Genomic DNA, 18,202 nt, shown 5'->3' with positions numbered 1-18,202 from the left:
TCACTAGTGACCCACAGCTGGATGAGTCAACTACCTCCACTGAAGTTTTGTGTTTGATACTGACATGAAAGTTTGTTCTAATTCAATACTTGGTATTGTGCAAAGGAACAAGCATGCACATCTGAACTCACAGCAAGAGCGGGCATATGGAGAAATCGCAACAAAAAGTTAAATTTCTGTGCCAGTGACACATCAAACCTTCCCCTTTCACTCCCATTTCCTTTCTAAGCTGTTATCAGTTTTTAGAAGCCTGTATTCCTTTGTCCTTTCACTGAGCAACTGGCAGTAAGCTCTCTCAATAAGTTAGCTTTATCTAGCACAGGGATCACCAATGAGAAAACCATGTCTCAAAATGCCTGTAAGCATGTATTGAGCCCCACACTTTTCAGCCAAAGGCCTTCCTCAGAGGTAATTCTAACCACTTAATAGCATTTTTATCAGAGATCTCTTGTAAGATTTATACAAATGCAAGTAGGTTTATTTTGATGGGTTACTTTATGCTGTTTTGTACACAAAAATTATTGGGCTTGTTCCCCGTTTTACAAAGTTTTATGTCTGCATGTTTTAGAATTACTTTTGAGGAAGGCCTTTGGCTGAAACACATTTGGACTCAATAAATGCATACAAGCTTGAGACGTAGTTTCTTTTGTTGGTGGTTGCTGCCTGGGTTTTTCTGTTTTTAGCACAAGGATCAGCAAACTGTAGCATATGTGCCAGATGCAGTATGCAAAATGATTCTAAGTGGCACTCACACTGCCAGTCCAATTTGGACTAGCAGCGTGCGAGTGCCATTCAAAATCATTTCGCCTTTACCTTTGTGCTCTAACTCCCCAACAGCAGTAACAGCATCAAACCCCTGCTCCACTAGGTCCTCCCTTCTTGCTTCCTGTCAGCAGCAAGAAGCAGGGAGGATGTGCAGAGCAGAGGCTTGATGTTGCTGTTGCTGCTGCAATTACAGAATTAGAGCACATCGGCGGCAGATACAAAAACAATGGAGAGTGGTAGTGCAGGAGGCAGCAGCAACCACTACAATCATTCTCTCCAGCTTTGCATGTGCAGGCCTCAGAAAGGGGCTTACCTCAAGTTCCCATCTCACAACCACACGGCTACGTGGCTGGAGGCAGCAGTGGTGAGAGGTGGTGCTAATGCAGCAGTGCAGAGCTCAGGACTTGGCACACTACTTTGGAAAGATTGCTGACCCCCGACTGTGTTAGCGTGGTTAGTTACTACTCTGCCTCACCACCACTTAGGTAATACTGTCCAAACACCTGACTTCTGAGCCACACGTTGCTCCTTATATGTTTGCCTGACAGGAAAAACTCAGCCCTATAAAAACGAGAACCTTACACACTGATCCCAAAACCACTTAGAGGCCACTTACGTCTGGCAGGCCATGTAGTTTCCGCTGCCTTCGATCCTCCATGAAGTTTGTCAGCCATTCCTTTCGGTCATCAATCTTCTTTTTGCTAAAGGCCTAGAGCAGTGCAAAACAAACAGCCAATTTCTCAGAGACTAGTTATTTATCACTACATATGAATAATACAGGAGGACCTCAGTATTCGCAAGGGTTCCATTCTCCACTACTACTGCGGATATTGAAACCACAAATACTGAGTGATTGGTGCAATGGGATTATGGGGGTTAGGTTCCAGGAGAGGAAGACTGCCATTTTATTTTTACATTTCCCTTTTAAAAATGGGGCTAAAAGGCCGTAGAAAGATGCGGGGGCGCGGGGATGTGCTCTATGGGTCCCCAGTATACATAAATTCCCCCCAGGAGTTGAAAATCAGCTGAAAACCACTATCCTTCCCCCTGTTTTTAAAAAGGCCCTAGAAATGTGAGGGAGGGTGGCCTAGTGTGCTCCACAAGTCCCCAGCAATCCAGGAATGCCCCCCACAGGAGTCAAAAATTGGCCCCAAATCACCATAATATTGCCTGTTTCTTTTCTTTAAAAACAAAAAGTCTAGAAAGGCCCTAGAAGAGAGAGAGAGAGAGTGTGTGTGTGTTGCCTACCATGCTCCATGGGTCTCCAGCGGTCCATAAATGCCCCCCAGGAGTTGCAAATTGCCAAAAAAAACAACAAACCCATTTTTTGCCCCCTCCCTTTAAAAAAAGAGCCATAAAATGGCTCCCTATGTCAGAATGGAGGCTGAAAATGACTTCTGAGGTCATTTCCAGCCACCCCCGCCCCATGGATCTAAGCCTCCCCCTCCCTGCATATACTGAAGTCAGGTGCCTATTACACAACTGTGGATATGCAAAACCGTGGATAGTGAATCCATGTTTAATGAGGTTCTCCTGTATTTCTTCCATTCATGAAATTTGTTTTGTATATTTTCAAGTCATTGTTCTTAAGCAAGGTGTGTGTGTGTGTGTGTGTGTGTGTGACACACACACACACACTCTCTCTCTCTCTCTTTGGGGCAATGTCAGTAGCCAAGGACTATTACGCGACACTGGAAGACAAGATTCTCTACAGTCTCGCTTGCTTTCTTTTCAGTAGGGCAAGTTCATGCTAATCATTTTTAAAATATCATGATTTGTGTGTAACCATTTTGCACCCTCAAAACAAGGTAGGAACAATTTCACTACCAGAGTGATCGCAGCATCATCTTCAGGGCCAGAGTACTTGAAAGGTATTCGGTGCCTTGTCATCTCTGAAAAGTACTCTTTTGCCTCCTTTGACGTACTGGTACCCAGACCTACAGAGATGATCAATAGCCCCAATAAGATACAAACAACAAATCTAAACTATTTGTCCATCATCCACTGCATTTATAAGTTTCAACATATATGGCAGCAAAGGACCTTTCGGACAAAGAAATAACTAAACCCAAGTCTAGAGAGACAGAAATGGAATTGTTCCACCTTGGCATTAAGTATGGGTGGGCTCTAAATGACAAACTATACAGCTCTTCTTTTTTGTACCATCTGCAATTCAGATCTGATATTAAAAACAGTGGCACAACCTAAGAGGGTACTAACACTGTACACAGAGGACGTGGGAACACTTCCTAATCTCTGGATGCTGTAGCACTGGTAATAATACTAATTAACTCAGCTGTTCAGAACACATTTGCAACAGGGAGAATACTTATATCAAACAGTGGGACTCAATTTTCAGGAACAATTAGTCTGCACTTTTCCTGCCTCTTTCTAGTCACAGGACAGGAAATATGTCAAAGGCATCGTTGACAGTACTTTTAACTGACCTCGGTGTTGCTTAAAGTGTACCAAACCATATTTCACAGAATCCTTCTGTTTTACATACAGCCTGGCAACCAGAATGCAGACAGAGCTCTCCTACTCCCTTTATCTTCCATAGCTTATATGGAATAATATTTCTTGTTTCCTAATCAAAGGCAGTATAAAGGCTTAAATAGCTGACAGACACCAACCATTCCTCACAGGATTCCAAGTGAGTAATGTTAGTGAAGAGTTCCATTCCATAAGTATGTTATTTTAGCAACAAAACTATTCTTACTTGGCTCATCTGGTACTACCACACAGGGCTTTAGACAAACCTTTGTAGTACTTGATTTTCCAGGTTTTGTAGTTAGGATTGCTAGATTTCCATTCTTCGTATTCAGGAATGCTGTAAAAAGGAATCTCTTCTTTGTTCTTGGAAACCTAGGGTGAAGGGGCGAGGGGAAGCAATTACAAACTGGGAATATCAAACAGTTAAGAATTTCACAAATGGAATTCAGAAAGAATGTTCACAATTGCTTAAGTTGTCATGCAGAAGAGAAAAAAGGTCACCTTGACGATAGGGGTAATGAATTCCTCCAGGAAACGGTGCCTCAGAAGAGATGGCCAGTTGTGGTGTATGAAATTAATCAACAAGCCTTTGATGTGGGAGCCATCTTGATCCTAAAATAGTTTCAGAAGAAAGTAGTGACTGATTGGTCATAAAGGGGCATGTCTGACAGAAGCCAATAATGCTCAGCACCCTTGTGTTCAGAGCCCAGTGACAAGTTAGTAGTGCTAGCTGCTAGACCAGGACACCCTCCAGTTCCCCTACAAGTTGCTTCATATGATGAAATAATGACATTAGTTATGATTGCCAGTGTGCTGTATAGTGGTTTGGGACACAAAGTGTCTCTTGGCCCATAGTGGGATGACCGTGCTACCTCCTGGGGGAAGTCAGCTTCTCTGGATGGTCCACTGGGCTCCTACTTCCCCTGGGACAGGCTTGAGATGATGGATTTGAGGGAAGAGGCAAGTGGATTCAAGCAGGTCTATGGTTGCCTTGATCTACTCCACAAGGGGTAAGAGAGGATTTCCCCCTCTGTTACAAGTGAGGTGAGGAAGTGTTGTGCCCCTTTACTCATGAGCTATGGCTACCTTGTATTCTAGGGAAGCAACCTCTGGCCCTGGAGTTTCTAAAAGGAATTATCTAGGCCCACAGCATTAGGGCTAATTTTCCATCCATGGTCAGTTTCCTCTGATTTGCCTGCTAACTGGACAGCCAAAGGGAAGTGAATTCCTCTGTCACGAAAGTTATATTAGGGAGAGGCTTGAGTGGATGTAATATGGACAACTTAGTCCCATAAGCAGAAGTACATTAGAGTGCAGTTCTGCCTCAAAATTAAGGCTGCCAACTACAGGCGTGCGGCACTGCATGATATGCACTACATAAATCTCTACCATTAGACACGGTTCACATACAACTACAGCAGCATTTGAGGTATGTACTCCATTGTGACTCTGGATCAAGTCTATGGCCCATTTGTCTTGTTTACTGCTATACTCTCTTCCAAGCTGAACTTGGGGTACTTTTAAAAACAGCCCAGGAACTTCAATTGCCACAGAATGCTTCCACACTCACTTTAACACATTACCCTGGTTCTAACACATCTGCATAGGTTACATGTTTGCTTCCAAGCCAGATTCAGACTGCTGCCATATGGCTTCTCCCATATGAACCTCCCCCATTAAGACTTGCCATTAAGGCTTCAGTGCCAGGGTCATTTTCTGAGAATGGAGATCAACGTCTACTGGGAGCAGAGCCTTTTCAGTTGTGGCTCTAGAGCTGTGGAACATATTCCCTTGAGAGCCTGGTATGTTCCTCTTTTGCCTTGTTTTAGAAATGTTCCACAAGGCATTTGAAATGTAACTGAATGTGTGCTTGTCCCTGAATCTGGGGAAAGAAGAGAATACTGAACTTTTGCAGAGGTGATGAAGGAAGAAATTAAAAATAAATAAATCCTGCTGTTGTGGAGCAAGCAGCACCAGAAATGGGTTGTGCCTCCTCCCACAGTAAGTCAAAAGATTATTGCTTGACATGACCCTACCAGTGGAATAAATGAGAGGAGTGAACTATCTCAGGACACTTTTACCCCACACTTCCACTAAGGGAAAGGAATCTATTCCTTGTGAGAAAGGCTGACCTGATCTGTCATGATCATTATCTTTCCATAACGCAGGCTCTTGAGTGATTCTTCGTCATCATAACTCTTCTTATATTGCAGGCCCACAATCTTGATAATGTTGTTAATTTCAGCATTCTCCATTATCTGAAAAACACCAGAATTTCCTCTGTTTCAATGCATACACTTATCACAGAAGTTCCCACTTCCTGTAGACAGGCATTGTCAGCTAGTTTTTAAAGTTCTTGTCTCATCATCCTTTTATCAAGTTTGTGGCATATTAATGAAGCACTTCAAAACAAACATTTTACACCTCACAAACCAGCTAGTGCCCTTTGGGCAGAGAGTAACAGGTTTGTGCTGATTTTTGAATCAGAAAGTGCAAGTGCAAAGGTGGGGATGATCTCAGATTTTATTTCAGCTGTCATTGCTGCAAGGTTTGTAACACATTCACTTCCAGTTACACTTTAAAAAGGACTGGCAATTTTTATTCACAACACCCAAGGCAAGTCCTGGCTGAGTAAGAGCCACAATGGGGTTTGCAATCTCACCAACTTACCTGTTTGTGAGAGGCTTCCCGTACATTAAGCATCTTTCCACGCAGGGGGAACACTCCAAATTTGTCCCTACCCACAACTCCAAGGCCAGAAACAGCTAGTGTCTTGGCTGAGTCTCCTTCCGTCAGAATGAGGGTACAGTTGATAGAGTTCTTGCTCCCTGAAAACAGAATTAAGTGCCTTGATTTAGACTGCTCCATTGAGCAAAATGTGCACTCATTCTAATCAGTGACTAAGACTGCCAAGGGTAGGGTGCTAGAAGTAGACCTCTCCTTCATATTATTGTGAGGCATATTGGGTGAAGCTCACAGATTGCAATAAGAGACAGTCCCACATATCATATGCAAGATCTGGCTCCTCATCATTCTTCTCCAAGCACAGCTGCCCTTTTGAGTCAAACTGCAGCCTATAAAGGAGCAAAACTGCTAATCTATCCTCACACTAGTTCCATCAGGCCACTCTACACTTAAGAGTTTCGGCTAAGTAGCCCTATAGGGATGGATATTCAACTTCTAGTGAACAAGGTTTCTGTGCTAGTATCAGTCGTGGAATACATACCAGCATCATTAGCGTCATCCAGTTTAGGTACTCCTTTAATTCTATTGTGTTTTACAGCTGAACACTTCTTGTTTAGTTGCGTCTGGGCTTTAAACTTGACCCAGTTCAGGATACTTTCCACTATGCCACAACTGACTGCCTGAATAAAAAAACAAAACAAAAACATGCCTGTAAAAGGAAGTCTGAAGCATACCATTGGGTTGCATTTTTGACTGCAGTCAGAATTCACTTTCGCATCAAACTCTGGTTCAAAACCCCATCAGAAGTAAGGCAGCAGCTGACAAAATGCATCTTATACCACTTACCCCTTTGATAAACTTTTCGCTCAGCTTGCATGTAGAACCAAAGCTCTTTGCTTGAAGTGTCATATTCTCCTTTGTTTGGGAGTCGAAAGTTGGATTTTCAACCAAACAGTTTATGAAAACCCACATATGATTCTTCACCTAGGTTTCAGATGCAGGAGACATTACAGATTGCAAACACGGTAGCATATCGCTAGCCTCACCCATCAAGCCTCCCCAGCTACAAAGGCAATATGTGCGGAAGCTCTCAGGTAGATCAATGATTAATATAGTAATCTATTCCCAGATTATGGGGATGACATGTCTCCCCAAAAGATAACCTACTTTATAAACAAGTGTCTGGAGTAAATTTATCATACAAGGTATGTCGAGAGAATCTGTTCACTACTGTGATAACACAGGTGTGGGGGCAGAAGGCAGCACAGGTCGGGGTACAACACAGAGTAAGTCCTGATCCTGGAAGGCCTTACTGGTCCTGGAAGGACCTCTAGGGGTGGGAGCAGGGCATTATTATTATTATTAATTCGATTTCCATACCACCCTTCCAAAAATGGCTCAGGGCAGTTTACGTAGAGAAATAACAAATAAATAAATAAGATGGCTCCCTGTCCCCAAAGGGCTCACAATCTAAAAAGAAACATCAGATAGACACGAGCAACAGTCACTGGAGGTACTGTGCTGGGGGTGGATAGGGCCAGTTACTCTTCCCCTGCTAGATAAAGAGAATCACCACATTAAAAGGTGCATCTTTGCCAAGTTAGCAGGGGATTAGCTCTACTAGTATGGTCAATGCCCTGGACTGGCCTGAACGGAAAGCAGGCAAGATTTCACCTGAACACGCCAAGATATTGCAAAGCTCTTGCAAGATCTCGGCCTGAAATTGGCAGAGATCTCCCAAGAGTTGCCCCGGTTGCCGGGAGGTATTTAAAGAACCACTGGCCTACAGATCTAAGCCACTGATGAAGGGCCAGTATATGATGAGGGCTCGAGCTGGCAAGAGCCCTGGGATTCATGGGATGGCTAGGAGGTAGCACTTCCTAAAGGCCTGTGAAGTTAACAGGCTCTGGCTGCAGGAGCTCTCTTCACATCCCCAAGAAATCAGAGGCCAGCTGGAAGCACACTGTTCACCGCCAGGACGCAGCCATATCCAAGGGGGAGCCTTACAACTACATGTAAGTGCAAAGGAGAGCAGGGTTCCTGGGCCATGAATTGTGTGTAGGAGACAGCAATTTATCAGGTTTAGCTAATCTTGTACAAGTACAAAAAGCTGTACATGTTTAGCTTCGCATGACAATATTTGTTGTTTTACAAAACCAAGCTACAAGAGACCATAGCATCTGATGACCCTATCACTGTGTCCTAAAACTGTAGAATGCTGCAAATTAAGGTTCAAATGCAGCTTTAATGGGATAGAATTAGGCAACTGTAAAATTCTGCTGAGATTGAGGCTTTAAAAAAACCTATGCTTAATTTTTTTAACAATCAGAACAGCTTACAATGTGGCACAAAAAAACTTGAGAAATGTGAGAACAGGAAAATTTGAGACATGCACCTGAAAAGGCTTCACTCCAACTCCACCTTTGTTCTTTTTCTTCACCACATCAATGAGCTTGTTGACAATCTGGTCAGCAACGTAGTCTACATGTCTGCCACCCTATAACAAGAGAAAAGCTTCTTGAAGAGCCCACTACAAATGCTAAGACAATCCAGAAACAGCCTTTATTTTAGAATTAACTGAAGTCAAGGCAGTTTTGACTAACCTAAAAATGCATTTAGATTTCCGTTCTGCACTTCCAACATGAAGTTCAGAGAGTTGTCACTTATTGCTAAAACCAGACAGATTCAAACACACCCAGACGGCAATGCCTGGCAACTATTTTACCTTTGTTGTAGCAATGCTATTGGCAAAGCTAACTTGCTGGAAGCCCTTCTCACTCATTGTCAGGCACACCTCCCACCGACCATTAGCTTCTTCATGGATGACTTTCAGTGGATTTCCAGTTTCATCCAACTTGTCCTTTACATACAGCTCTACATAGCTACGGAATCCTTTGACCTAAAGAGGAAACAGACATAAGTTTGCTACGGTTTTTGAGGAAAATCTATTGCTTGGATTGTTAGCATGTTAGGTGAAAGACTGCTGTCAGCCAATGAACTCTGCACATATCAGTACTCTGGTTCTCCCAACTCTCAACAACTCATTATTGAAAAGGGCAAGAGAAGTATTATAAGCCAGTCACTCACAGGGAGCTTCTTTCCATTCAAGAAGACTTTGATGTCTTTAGTAGATCCTGCAATATCATAAGCTCTGCGAGACATTAGAGCCACAATGTCTTTGTCTAGGGTGGTCATTTTAAATTTTGACAGATCAGGCTGGAAAGTGATACATGTGAAGTCCTCCCCATCGAACGATTTCAGTTTCATTTCTCCGGCTTTATTCATGTTGTCAGTCCAAGTCTGAAGGCAGAAATTGAGAAGAGTTAAGACTTTTCAACTACAAAAACAAATTAGTTTATTACGCTACAAGAACAGTTCCTAATCATGGAGGAAACACAATAGGCAGCTTCTTTGCTCTACATGTTTAACTTAGTGAAAACATGTGGTTTTCACTAAGCGTATTTAAGATGTGCATCCACAACAGAACTGAAGGCCAGCTGGTGCAAAGATGAAGCAAATTTAGAAGCTTCCTTTTTGTTTTTTGGAGCCTGTACCTTTAAAGAACGGGACTCAGTATTAAGAATACAGGGTCCCTCATACCTGCTTAAAATGCTTCTTGTACTCTCTGCATGCAGTTTCCACTGTAAATTTGGTACTGAAGATGTTGCATAGTTTTGCTCCATAACCATTTCGCCCACCTGAAATGATGGGTAACAAATCAAGTTAATTCACATAATAGAACACATTCCCAGTATCTGATATTCAGAGCTGTACTGCCTTTGAACCTGGAGATTTGACTTAACCACCTGGCCAACAGCTATTGATAAACTTCCATGAATTTATTTAGTACTTTTAAAGACAAATAAATGAATGCATTTGTATTTATATTCCATCTCTCTCTCGGATTCAGTAATATAAGCTAAGAGTAAACTCATTTAAGAAGATGCTTCTTTGGTCTCAGACATGTGATTCTGCTTCAAATGAGACTAAAACTCAACATTCTAACCTTGAACAGCCCCCACCCCCACTTCTGTTTCACTGGAAAGCCAGTATTATTCTACAACAATAGTTGCTCCCACAGAATTCTTTGGGATCTCCATGTTTGACCACCTTCCTCAGAAAGAGGGAGAACTCATTCCTTCTTTCTTGGCTACTCCAAGAAAAATCCAAGAAAACCTGGTACAAGGAAATAGGTACTCTGCCCTATTGTTCAACCTTGCCTTGCCTCAAGAGAAAAAGTTAGCACAGTTAATCATGTATACTGCTTTTGGGCAGTAGCGGAGTTGCTGTTAGAAGGATCATATATTTAGGTAAAATAACTTAACATGCATCATCTCTCAGTTATTTATCTCATATCTACCCTTGTGCATACAATGAAAGCAAGAGACCCAACAGTAGCAAAGAGCTAGATTTTTCACCCTATGTAATGCCTGTGACTAAAACACTGTTTCTAGTGTACATTATTCTGTGTGTCATCTTGCCAGAAGGAGCCTCCTTTGTAGCCAGCTCTGATTATTTCCTCAGTGGGATCTACAGCTGACATGCAAAAGAAGCTTCCTTTGTCAGGGTCAAATAAAAAACTCACATTCAGTTACTAGAATGACAAATAAAATTCACAGAATTGGGACTCTGTGAAAGCCCTGTTGCTCTGAAGTAGACAGGACTAGAACCCGGCTCCTCTGAGTAAAAAGGATTAAGCACAATGTTTCTTCCAGAGCCCCACCTCCAAATCAAGTGGTTTAATCCACTCCTAGATAATTACTACCACTAGAAATGAAATATGAACAAAACTTGTTGGGTTCAAACATCGTGCAAAACCAAGGTTCAGTCTTGGTTTTGCATGTCATTGCCTACTCTCAGGAGTGCATATTCTCACCTCCCACCTACAGTCAAGTTAGAAAAATTGAGTTAGAAGCAAACCAAGATCAGATAGAAGTCTCAGAGTCCTATAGCAGTTTCCCCTCTACCTGTGACTTTCTTCTCATCATCATCATAGTTGCTGGAAGTTAAAAGCTGTCCAAAAATAAGAGCTGGCACATAGACCTTCTCCACTTTGTGCTCTACAACAGGAATCCCTTTTCCATTGTTCCACACAGAGATTGTGTTATTCTCTCTAGAAAAAGAAAATCCTTTGAATCAGGAACAGGAAAAACCACACTTGTCTTTGAATGCATTCCACATTCTACAAAACAAGAACAGCAACAAAAACACCATCCGTTCACCAGGGGACCAAGAATGTTGCACACCTGGCAGCCTTTGGACAGACTATATACACAAGACAGAACTTGATGCAAAGTACCTAACCATATAGTATGCTGATGCTTCTGTATATGCACAATAAACCTAAGCTATGCATTGAGGTCATGATACTGCCTGTATATTACTTCAAAGATATAATCCATTAGTTTGATCTTAACCCCCGATATTGCCACATCCCTCTTTCCTCCTTTCTTGTCTACTCCCCGGTCAATTTTTCCCCTTGGTTTGTTCTCTCTCTAATGGAAAGTTAACCCACAGAGAGGCAAACCTTAACCCACAAGTCCACATCTAAAACTTGTTTTTGAAAACAAGCTTTCACCTTGACAAAGATCTATTTTCTTGCAGCCCAGGCCATTTGACACAATGGACCAGTTCAGATGTCACACAAGGTCAAGATTAAACTTTGGCTGTGTGTGTGCCAATCAATCAGCCTCAGGAGTACATCCCTTGTCTCCTGCATGCCTGTGAATTAGAAGAATTCTACTTCTGAATGAGGTTTAACACAAACCAGAATCGGCTATGACATCTGAATCAACGGATCCTGGCTTATTCTAATGAAAGTGCTTGAAACAAACACTCTAAACCCAACTCCAAATCGTGGTTTATTTCAGGCATGTTGGTTTGGATGTCACGATCAATCCTAGCTTGTTTCTAGCCACATTTGGAAGTAGAGTTCTTCCAACTTGTGTGCTGGGTGGAAAGGAGACACTCCCAAGACGGTTGATGGCACATGAAGCCAAGGTTTAATCTTGGTTCTGCCTGATGTCTGAAACAGTTTACAGTAAACAGTAGTTTAGGGTACAGTTTTAACAAATATTTTCATCTCTCTCTCTCTCTGTCTGTACGAACTGCTTTCCAGATATTCCAACAATGATTGCTTAGCCTCTTAGCCAGGTTATGTAATGCTGTGATCTTGCAAACTTAACTTAGTTACTTAGGATTAGCGCAATCAGTAAATAATTGATCTGAAAGCCATATTTACATGCAAATGCAGAATGCCCAACAGACAGCAGGGGGACCCAGTCAACCTAAGCCTGCAATTCTTAAATAGCTTACTAAAAGGATCCACTAACGAGCTTCTGTTTGGACCTGCCACCCCCACCAGTTCTAGCTTATGACACAGGATTGTACTATAACAGATTACATGCAGGCAAGTTTTATCTTTTTTTTTTTAAGAAAAAGAAAGAAAAGATACTGGCACATTACAAACCCCAAACCATAGCCAACCTTGCTATGGATTACTGCCTTGCTGAGGTCATTATGGGAGGAGCTGACCCACAATTCAAATTTATATTTGCTGTACACAGCCTTTTGGCATATGGCTCTTTCCAGACATTTTGCTCAACAATTTTAACAGTTAGGATTTGATATGTGTCATAAAATCACAATGAGGGACAGCAGCAAGCATAGCCAGAGCAGGCTACAACACCCAGAAAGCAGAATTCTAGCAAAATGAGCAACTAGCACTGATGTCCCAAGCACAAGAATCACTCGAGGACGTTTCAGATTGTCATCCTGTGCCATGAACTGCAGATTCCCCTCAGCTTGCCACAGTGCTCTAAGTTTAGGCATACTCAATCAAAACCTGAACAGAACTTACGGGTCAATGGTAACTTTGATGCAAGACATGCTCTTATCTCTTTGCTTGTTATCAGCAGCATTGACTAAAATGGAGAAAGGAATATTATTTAGATTGGCAAGAGATCCGTGTTGCTGAATTCTTGTCCTGACATTGGGACCCAACCTCCGCCATCCCCACCAGAGTGACTTCAATTAGTTCTTTTGGATTGTGTGCCAGTGGTTACAACCCCCATTTTACAGACAAGGCTGTGAAAGCAACTTATTCAGCCAGCAAGCCTGTGGCTACATTAGGGATATGACTTCAAGCCAACCTTTGCACCAGCTACAATTCCTTGGTATTTTATTTCATTCATCAACAACGGGAAATAAGGGATATGCCCATAAAATATCTGATCTTTTACAAGTTTATTTTATATAGAGCATCAAAACATACCTAAGATTTCATCAAAGATTTTATAGAGGCCAGGTACAAAAGTGATGTCCCTGCAATTGAGTCCCACATCTTCATCAAACACCCACATTTGCTGAAAAGAATTGAACAACTAGTAACTGATCAAAACATTAAGGAATTCAAAGAACGAGAAGAAAACGAAGCAGTCAAAGAGCCACAACACTGTCAACATTTTGTTACTATTTCATTACTTTGATAAAGCAGTACAAAACCCTACAAAACCCATGCAACAATAAAATGATCAGCCTAAGACATTCTTAATTGCTTTTCTTAATGGAAGTATTATTACATTTACAGTTACTCTTCCAGGAACAATCCAAGAATTTTCCATCATCCAGATAGTAGCATATCAGTATCTAAGTTGGACACTGAAGAACGTGATTGAAATTGCAAGAAATGTCTTGGAAAGAAGCAGAAATTTGACTCTGCCCAAGACACCAACTCAGGGAGCACAGGAAGCCAGGATCTCACAGTGGTTTCCCATCTGCCACACAGGATAATCGAGACCAGCATGTCATGCCATACTCTGCACACTTGGACTATAGAGACCAGCTGTAGAGAAATCACTCTCACAATCCTCAAAGTGAGAACAGTGTAGTCAAACCCTGGATTGCAGGACTAAAATTCTTTACAATTAGTAGAACAAAGCAACTGAAAGAGCTTCCTCCAGTTGAATGCAACACATGCCACCTCTACCCTCAAGCCAAAAGACAAATAGCTTTTTACCTGTGTCACTTGTTCCACAGAACCAATGTATGTATCAGGCCGGAGCAATATATGCTCCAGCTGGGTTTTTTTCTGGTAGATCCTTTCAACGGATAGCCTCTTTTTTGAATCCTCATTCTTTTTCTTACCCACTTTAGGGTTCCCGTCCACTGGCTGAATGGAAGCAGAATAAAAACCGTAAAATGCAATATATTGTAAAGGAAAGCTGATGGGCTGAAATAGAAACAATTCCACACATAAGCCCTCTTCAGGCATTCAAAACCAAGGAAGGTTGTACCCAGGTACAGGGAGAATGGGAGCATGCCATCTAGCCACACCCCTGATGCATCTTTTTATATTGTGAACCATCCAGGGACGTTTTGTATAGGGCAGTATATAAATGCACTAAATAAATAAATAGCCACATCCCTTGTTCTCCCTGGGATCTGGAACATCAATTGCTCTGTAGACAAGCGCCAAGCCCTGGGGATGCAGCTATGGAATGCATTACTGCCAAGGATGTGGGTAGCAAACCAGCATGCTCCCATTCCCTCTGAAGGCAAGGGGAGGGAGAGATGTACCTAGTTCTCAAATACCTGCAGATGGCTACAGAACAAAAGGAATACACGCCCAAGTCAAAATTACCAATAAAATATTGCAAGTTGAGAAAAGGGATAAGATGTGCTGAATATAAAAGCTTACACACACATGCCCACATACACACACACACACACACCCCACCCTTTATTATAAAATTCAAGCCAACTTAAAAAATGATGGAAATACATTAAAAAACAAAAACCATAACAACAAGTAGCAGCAACTACAGCCACAGGAAGAAGGAAACAGTCAACCAGATCTCTCAGGGGAGGGAATTCCCCAAGGCAGGAACTGCCACTGAGAAGGCCCTTTCTCATGTAGAACAGGACTGTACCTCCAGAAGAGGAGCAACACACAAGAGGGCCTCCCTAAAGGTTCTCTCAAGCAGCAGGCAGATTTAAGTGGGAGAAGGAAATCCTTCAAGCACTCTGGCCTGAATCATTTAAGAATTTAAAGGTGAAAATTATCACTTTGAATCGTAACTGGAAACGAACTGGGAACCAGCACAGCTGAAGTAAAACAGATACCTTAAGTCAAGGACAATTGTGGGGTTAGGGTCTTGGAGGGCAAAAAATGCAATAAAAAAAGAGAAATAAGTGAAACAAAGTACCATGTTATGCTTTCCAGGTACCAAGCTGTCCAGCACCGCCCCCCAAAACTCTGAACTCTACAGATTTCCCACAACATTCATGGGATAGTCACAAAATGGCTTATTTGAACAAAATGGTGTGCAGAAATGACCTCAAGAGGTCATTTCTGGCAACCTAGAAACCACAGATGTGCAGATTTTAACCCTTTTTGCGTAAACTGTGGGTGGCAGGACTGTGTGTAAGGTCCATCTGTATAATATACTCTGAGGGCCTCATATAGGGCAAGATCCTGCTACTACATTCTGGGCCTACTGAAGTTTACAAAAGATCTTCAAAGGCAGCCCCACATAAAGTGCACTGCAGTAATCCAGTCAAGACGCAACAAAGGCATGAATAACCGTGGCCAGATCGGACAGAGAAAAATGAAATCAGCTGACACCACCCAGAACTTGGAAAAAGCCTCCCAGGCCATGGTAGACACCTGGGCATTCAAGTTTAAAGCAGGATTCAGGTGAACTCCAAAGCTATTAACCTGATCCTGAAAGGCAATGCAACCCTTTTCAGAACAGACTGATGGACCATCACCAAATCAGTAATTTTCCTGACCAAGATAACCTCTGTCTTATCAAGATTTAATTTCAGTTCGTTAACCTCCATCCAGCCTTTCACCACCTCCAGACACCAGTTCAGAACCTTGAATGCTTCTCCAGCTGTAATTGGTAATGAGAGATCAAGCTCGGTATCATCCGTATAGTGATGACACCCAGCACCAAACTCCCAGGTGACTTCCCCCAGCAACTTCCTGTAGATGTTGAACAGCATGGGGGACTGAATGGAACCCTGCAGGATGCCACAAACATAACAGGGGAGTCCCCCAGCACCAGCTTCCAGAATCTACCCTGCAGGAAGAAGTGGAACCACTGCAAAACAGTTTGCTACCCACAGACCCACAAGGTATTACAGAAAGATACTATGGCCAATTATATTGAAAAATGCTGAGAGGTCCAACAGAATCAACAGGGATACACTCCCCACAAGTGAGCCCCCTGTAGTAAATCATCCTCTAGAGCAGGCCTTGACAATTTTTATTTGCATCTAGGAGCCGGCCCCAAAATTTAGGAGCCAGACAACATACACTTAACAAAATTACCAAACCGTTGCAAAGTTTCAGCCCAAGGTGAATAATCTGCACAGTCTCAAGAAGAGATGAATTGGGCAGTGCAGACCGGGGGGCGGGAGGGAGAGGCTCCTTTAAGGAAAAGGGAGCCCTGTTGAGCACCTTCACCATCTTGGAAGGCATGCACAGAGTACTGGGATGCATAGCCCTTCCCTCACAGAGCTCTTAGGTGAATGGCTCTCATATTGAAGGTTTGTTTTTTTGCCAAAGTCATGTATGCCAGAGTCACCCAGTGAGTTTCATGGTTGAATGGGGATTTGAACTCAGGTCTTCTCAGTCCTAGTCCAATACTCTATAACCACTATGCTTTGCTTGCTCTCAGCCATCAGATGAATAGCTATTTTCAGACCATGAATTTGTCTAAGCTCCTTTTAAAGCCAACACCACATCATATGGCAGAGCACTCCATAGATTAATAATGCACTGTGTGGAAAAGTATTTCCTTTTGTTAGTCCTAAATTTCCCGGCCAGTAGGAGTGTGCACGGACTAGTCCGGGGCCATACAAAAGGCCTCCGGACCGGTCTGGAACTCACTGGTCGGGGGGGTAGTGCTTACCCCCCCCCCCCGCCGCTCTTCCCCCTCCGGCGCTGGACTTTCCTAAAACGTTCTTGGGGCGGCAGAGTTCCTCCCTGCCGCCATCGTTGTCTTCAAAGTTAACAAGCAGAAAAACCTGGCACCACGCATGTGCCGGTCGCAGTGCACGCTCGTAGCAGCCGTGCATGCCACATATGTCACAATGACGTATGCGGCATGCGTCACGAAGGGCGCATGCGTGGCGCCAGCTTTTTCTGCTTAACTTTGAAGATGACGACGGGAGCAGGGGCGGCAGGGAGGAACTCTGCCGCCCCAAGAAGGTTTTAGGAAAGTCCAGAGGGGGAAGAGCGGCGGCGGGAGGGGGGGGGAGAGTACTACCACCCCCCCTTAAAGACACACTCCCCCCCAGTGCTGGACCACACCTCCGTGGTTCCGTGCACATCCCTACCGGCCAGCAGTTTCATGGGATGACCCCTGGTTCTAGCATTGTGAGAGAGGGACAAAATTTCTGTCCACTCTCTCTACTCCATACATAAATTTTATACACCTCTATTGTGTCTCCCTATAAACTGCCTCTTTTCCAAACTAGAAAGCCCCAGATTCTGTAGCTTTGCCTCAGAAGAAAGGTATAAGGAAGGCATTTTTGGCCCGATCATCTTGGTTGCCCTCTTCTGCACATTTTCCAGTTCTACAATGTCCTTCTTTAGGTATGGTGAGCAGAACTGTATGCAGTAGGGATGTGCACGGAACCACGGCAGGGAGGCTTGAAGGTGGCGGGGGTCTCCCCTTAAGAGCAGGGGAGGGTGCACTTATCTCTCCCGCTGCTTCCCCCCTGCACTGCTGCTGGTGCCTGTGCTTATTAATGCCCATTGGGGAGGCAGCATACCTCCCTGCCGCCTTGTTGCCCTCATCTTCCAGATATGACTGAAGTCAGTGTTGCACTGAGTGCACGGGGGTACACACATCACGTGTGCAAGCGGCTTCTGGTCATATCCTGGAAGACGAGGGCAATGAGGCAGCAGGGAGGTATGCTGCCTCCCCAATGGCCATTAAGAAACATGGACGCCAGTGGGGTGTGTGTGTGTGTGGAAGCGGTGGGAGGGGTAAGTGCACCCTCCCCCGCTCTTAAAGGGAGACCCCCACCTCCTTCGAATTGCCAGTTTTTCAGATCGGTTCGGAGGCCCATAAAGGGCCTTTGAACCAGTTCTGTGCACATCCCTAGTATGTAGCACTTCAAGAGAGCCAGCGTGGTGTAGCGGTTAGAATGTTGGACTAGGAGTGGGGAGACCCGAGTTCAAATCCTCATTCAGCCATGATACTAGCTGGGTGACTCTGGGCCAGTCAATTCTCTCTTAGCCTAA

At 43.4% G+C, this 18,202-nt stretch overlaps 1 protein-coding gene across 1 annotated transcript in view; it reads right to left on the bottom strand.

Moving 5' to 3' along the window:
* TOP2A (DNA topoisomerase II alpha) overlaps positions 1 to 18,202 on the bottom strand; it is a 38,873-nt gene that overhangs the window by 19,461 nt on the left and 1,210 nt on the right. Inside the window, exons 2-17 of the mRNA XM_053261650.1 lie at positions 13,961 to 14,113; positions 13,217 to 13,307; positions 12,803 to 12,866; positions 10,911 to 11,056; positions 9,544 to 9,641; positions 9,031 to 9,243; positions 8,669 to 8,842; positions 8,339 to 8,440; positions 6,790 to 6,927; positions 6,485 to 6,623; positions 5,929 to 6,086; positions 5,391 to 5,516; positions 3,760 to 3,870; positions 3,525 to 3,630; positions 2,593 to 2,702; positions 1,382 to 1,474 (exon numbers count right to left, since the gene is read on the bottom strand). Coding sequence (XP_053117625.1) covers positions 1,382 to 1,474; positions 2,593 to 2,702; positions 3,525 to 3,630; positions 3,760 to 3,870; positions 5,391 to 5,516; positions 5,929 to 6,086; positions 6,485 to 6,623; positions 6,790 to 6,927; positions 8,339 to 8,440; positions 8,669 to 8,842; positions 9,031 to 9,243; positions 9,544 to 9,641; positions 10,911 to 11,056; positions 12,803 to 12,866; positions 13,217 to 13,307; positions 13,961 to 14,113 — 2,022 coding nt within the window. The remainder of the gene's footprint in view (positions 1 to 1,381; positions 1,475 to 2,592; positions 2,703 to 3,524; positions 3,631 to 3,759; positions 3,871 to 5,390; positions 5,517 to 5,928; positions 6,087 to 6,484; positions 6,624 to 6,789; positions 6,928 to 8,338; positions 8,441 to 8,668; positions 8,843 to 9,030; positions 9,244 to 9,543; positions 9,642 to 10,910; positions 11,057 to 12,802; positions 12,867 to 13,216; positions 13,308 to 13,960; positions 14,114 to 18,202) is intronic.

Source organism: Hemicordylus capensis, chromosome 6, assembly GCF_027244095.1.
Source record: "Hemicordylus capensis ecotype Gifberg chromosome 6, rHemCap1.1.pri, whole genome shotgun sequence".
In the NCBI taxonomy this organism is placed as follows: Eukaryota; Metazoa; Chordata; class Lepidosauria; order Squamata; family Cordylidae; genus Hemicordylus; species Hemicordylus capensis.
This window is presented reverse-complemented; position numbering and strand designations above follow the sequence as displayed.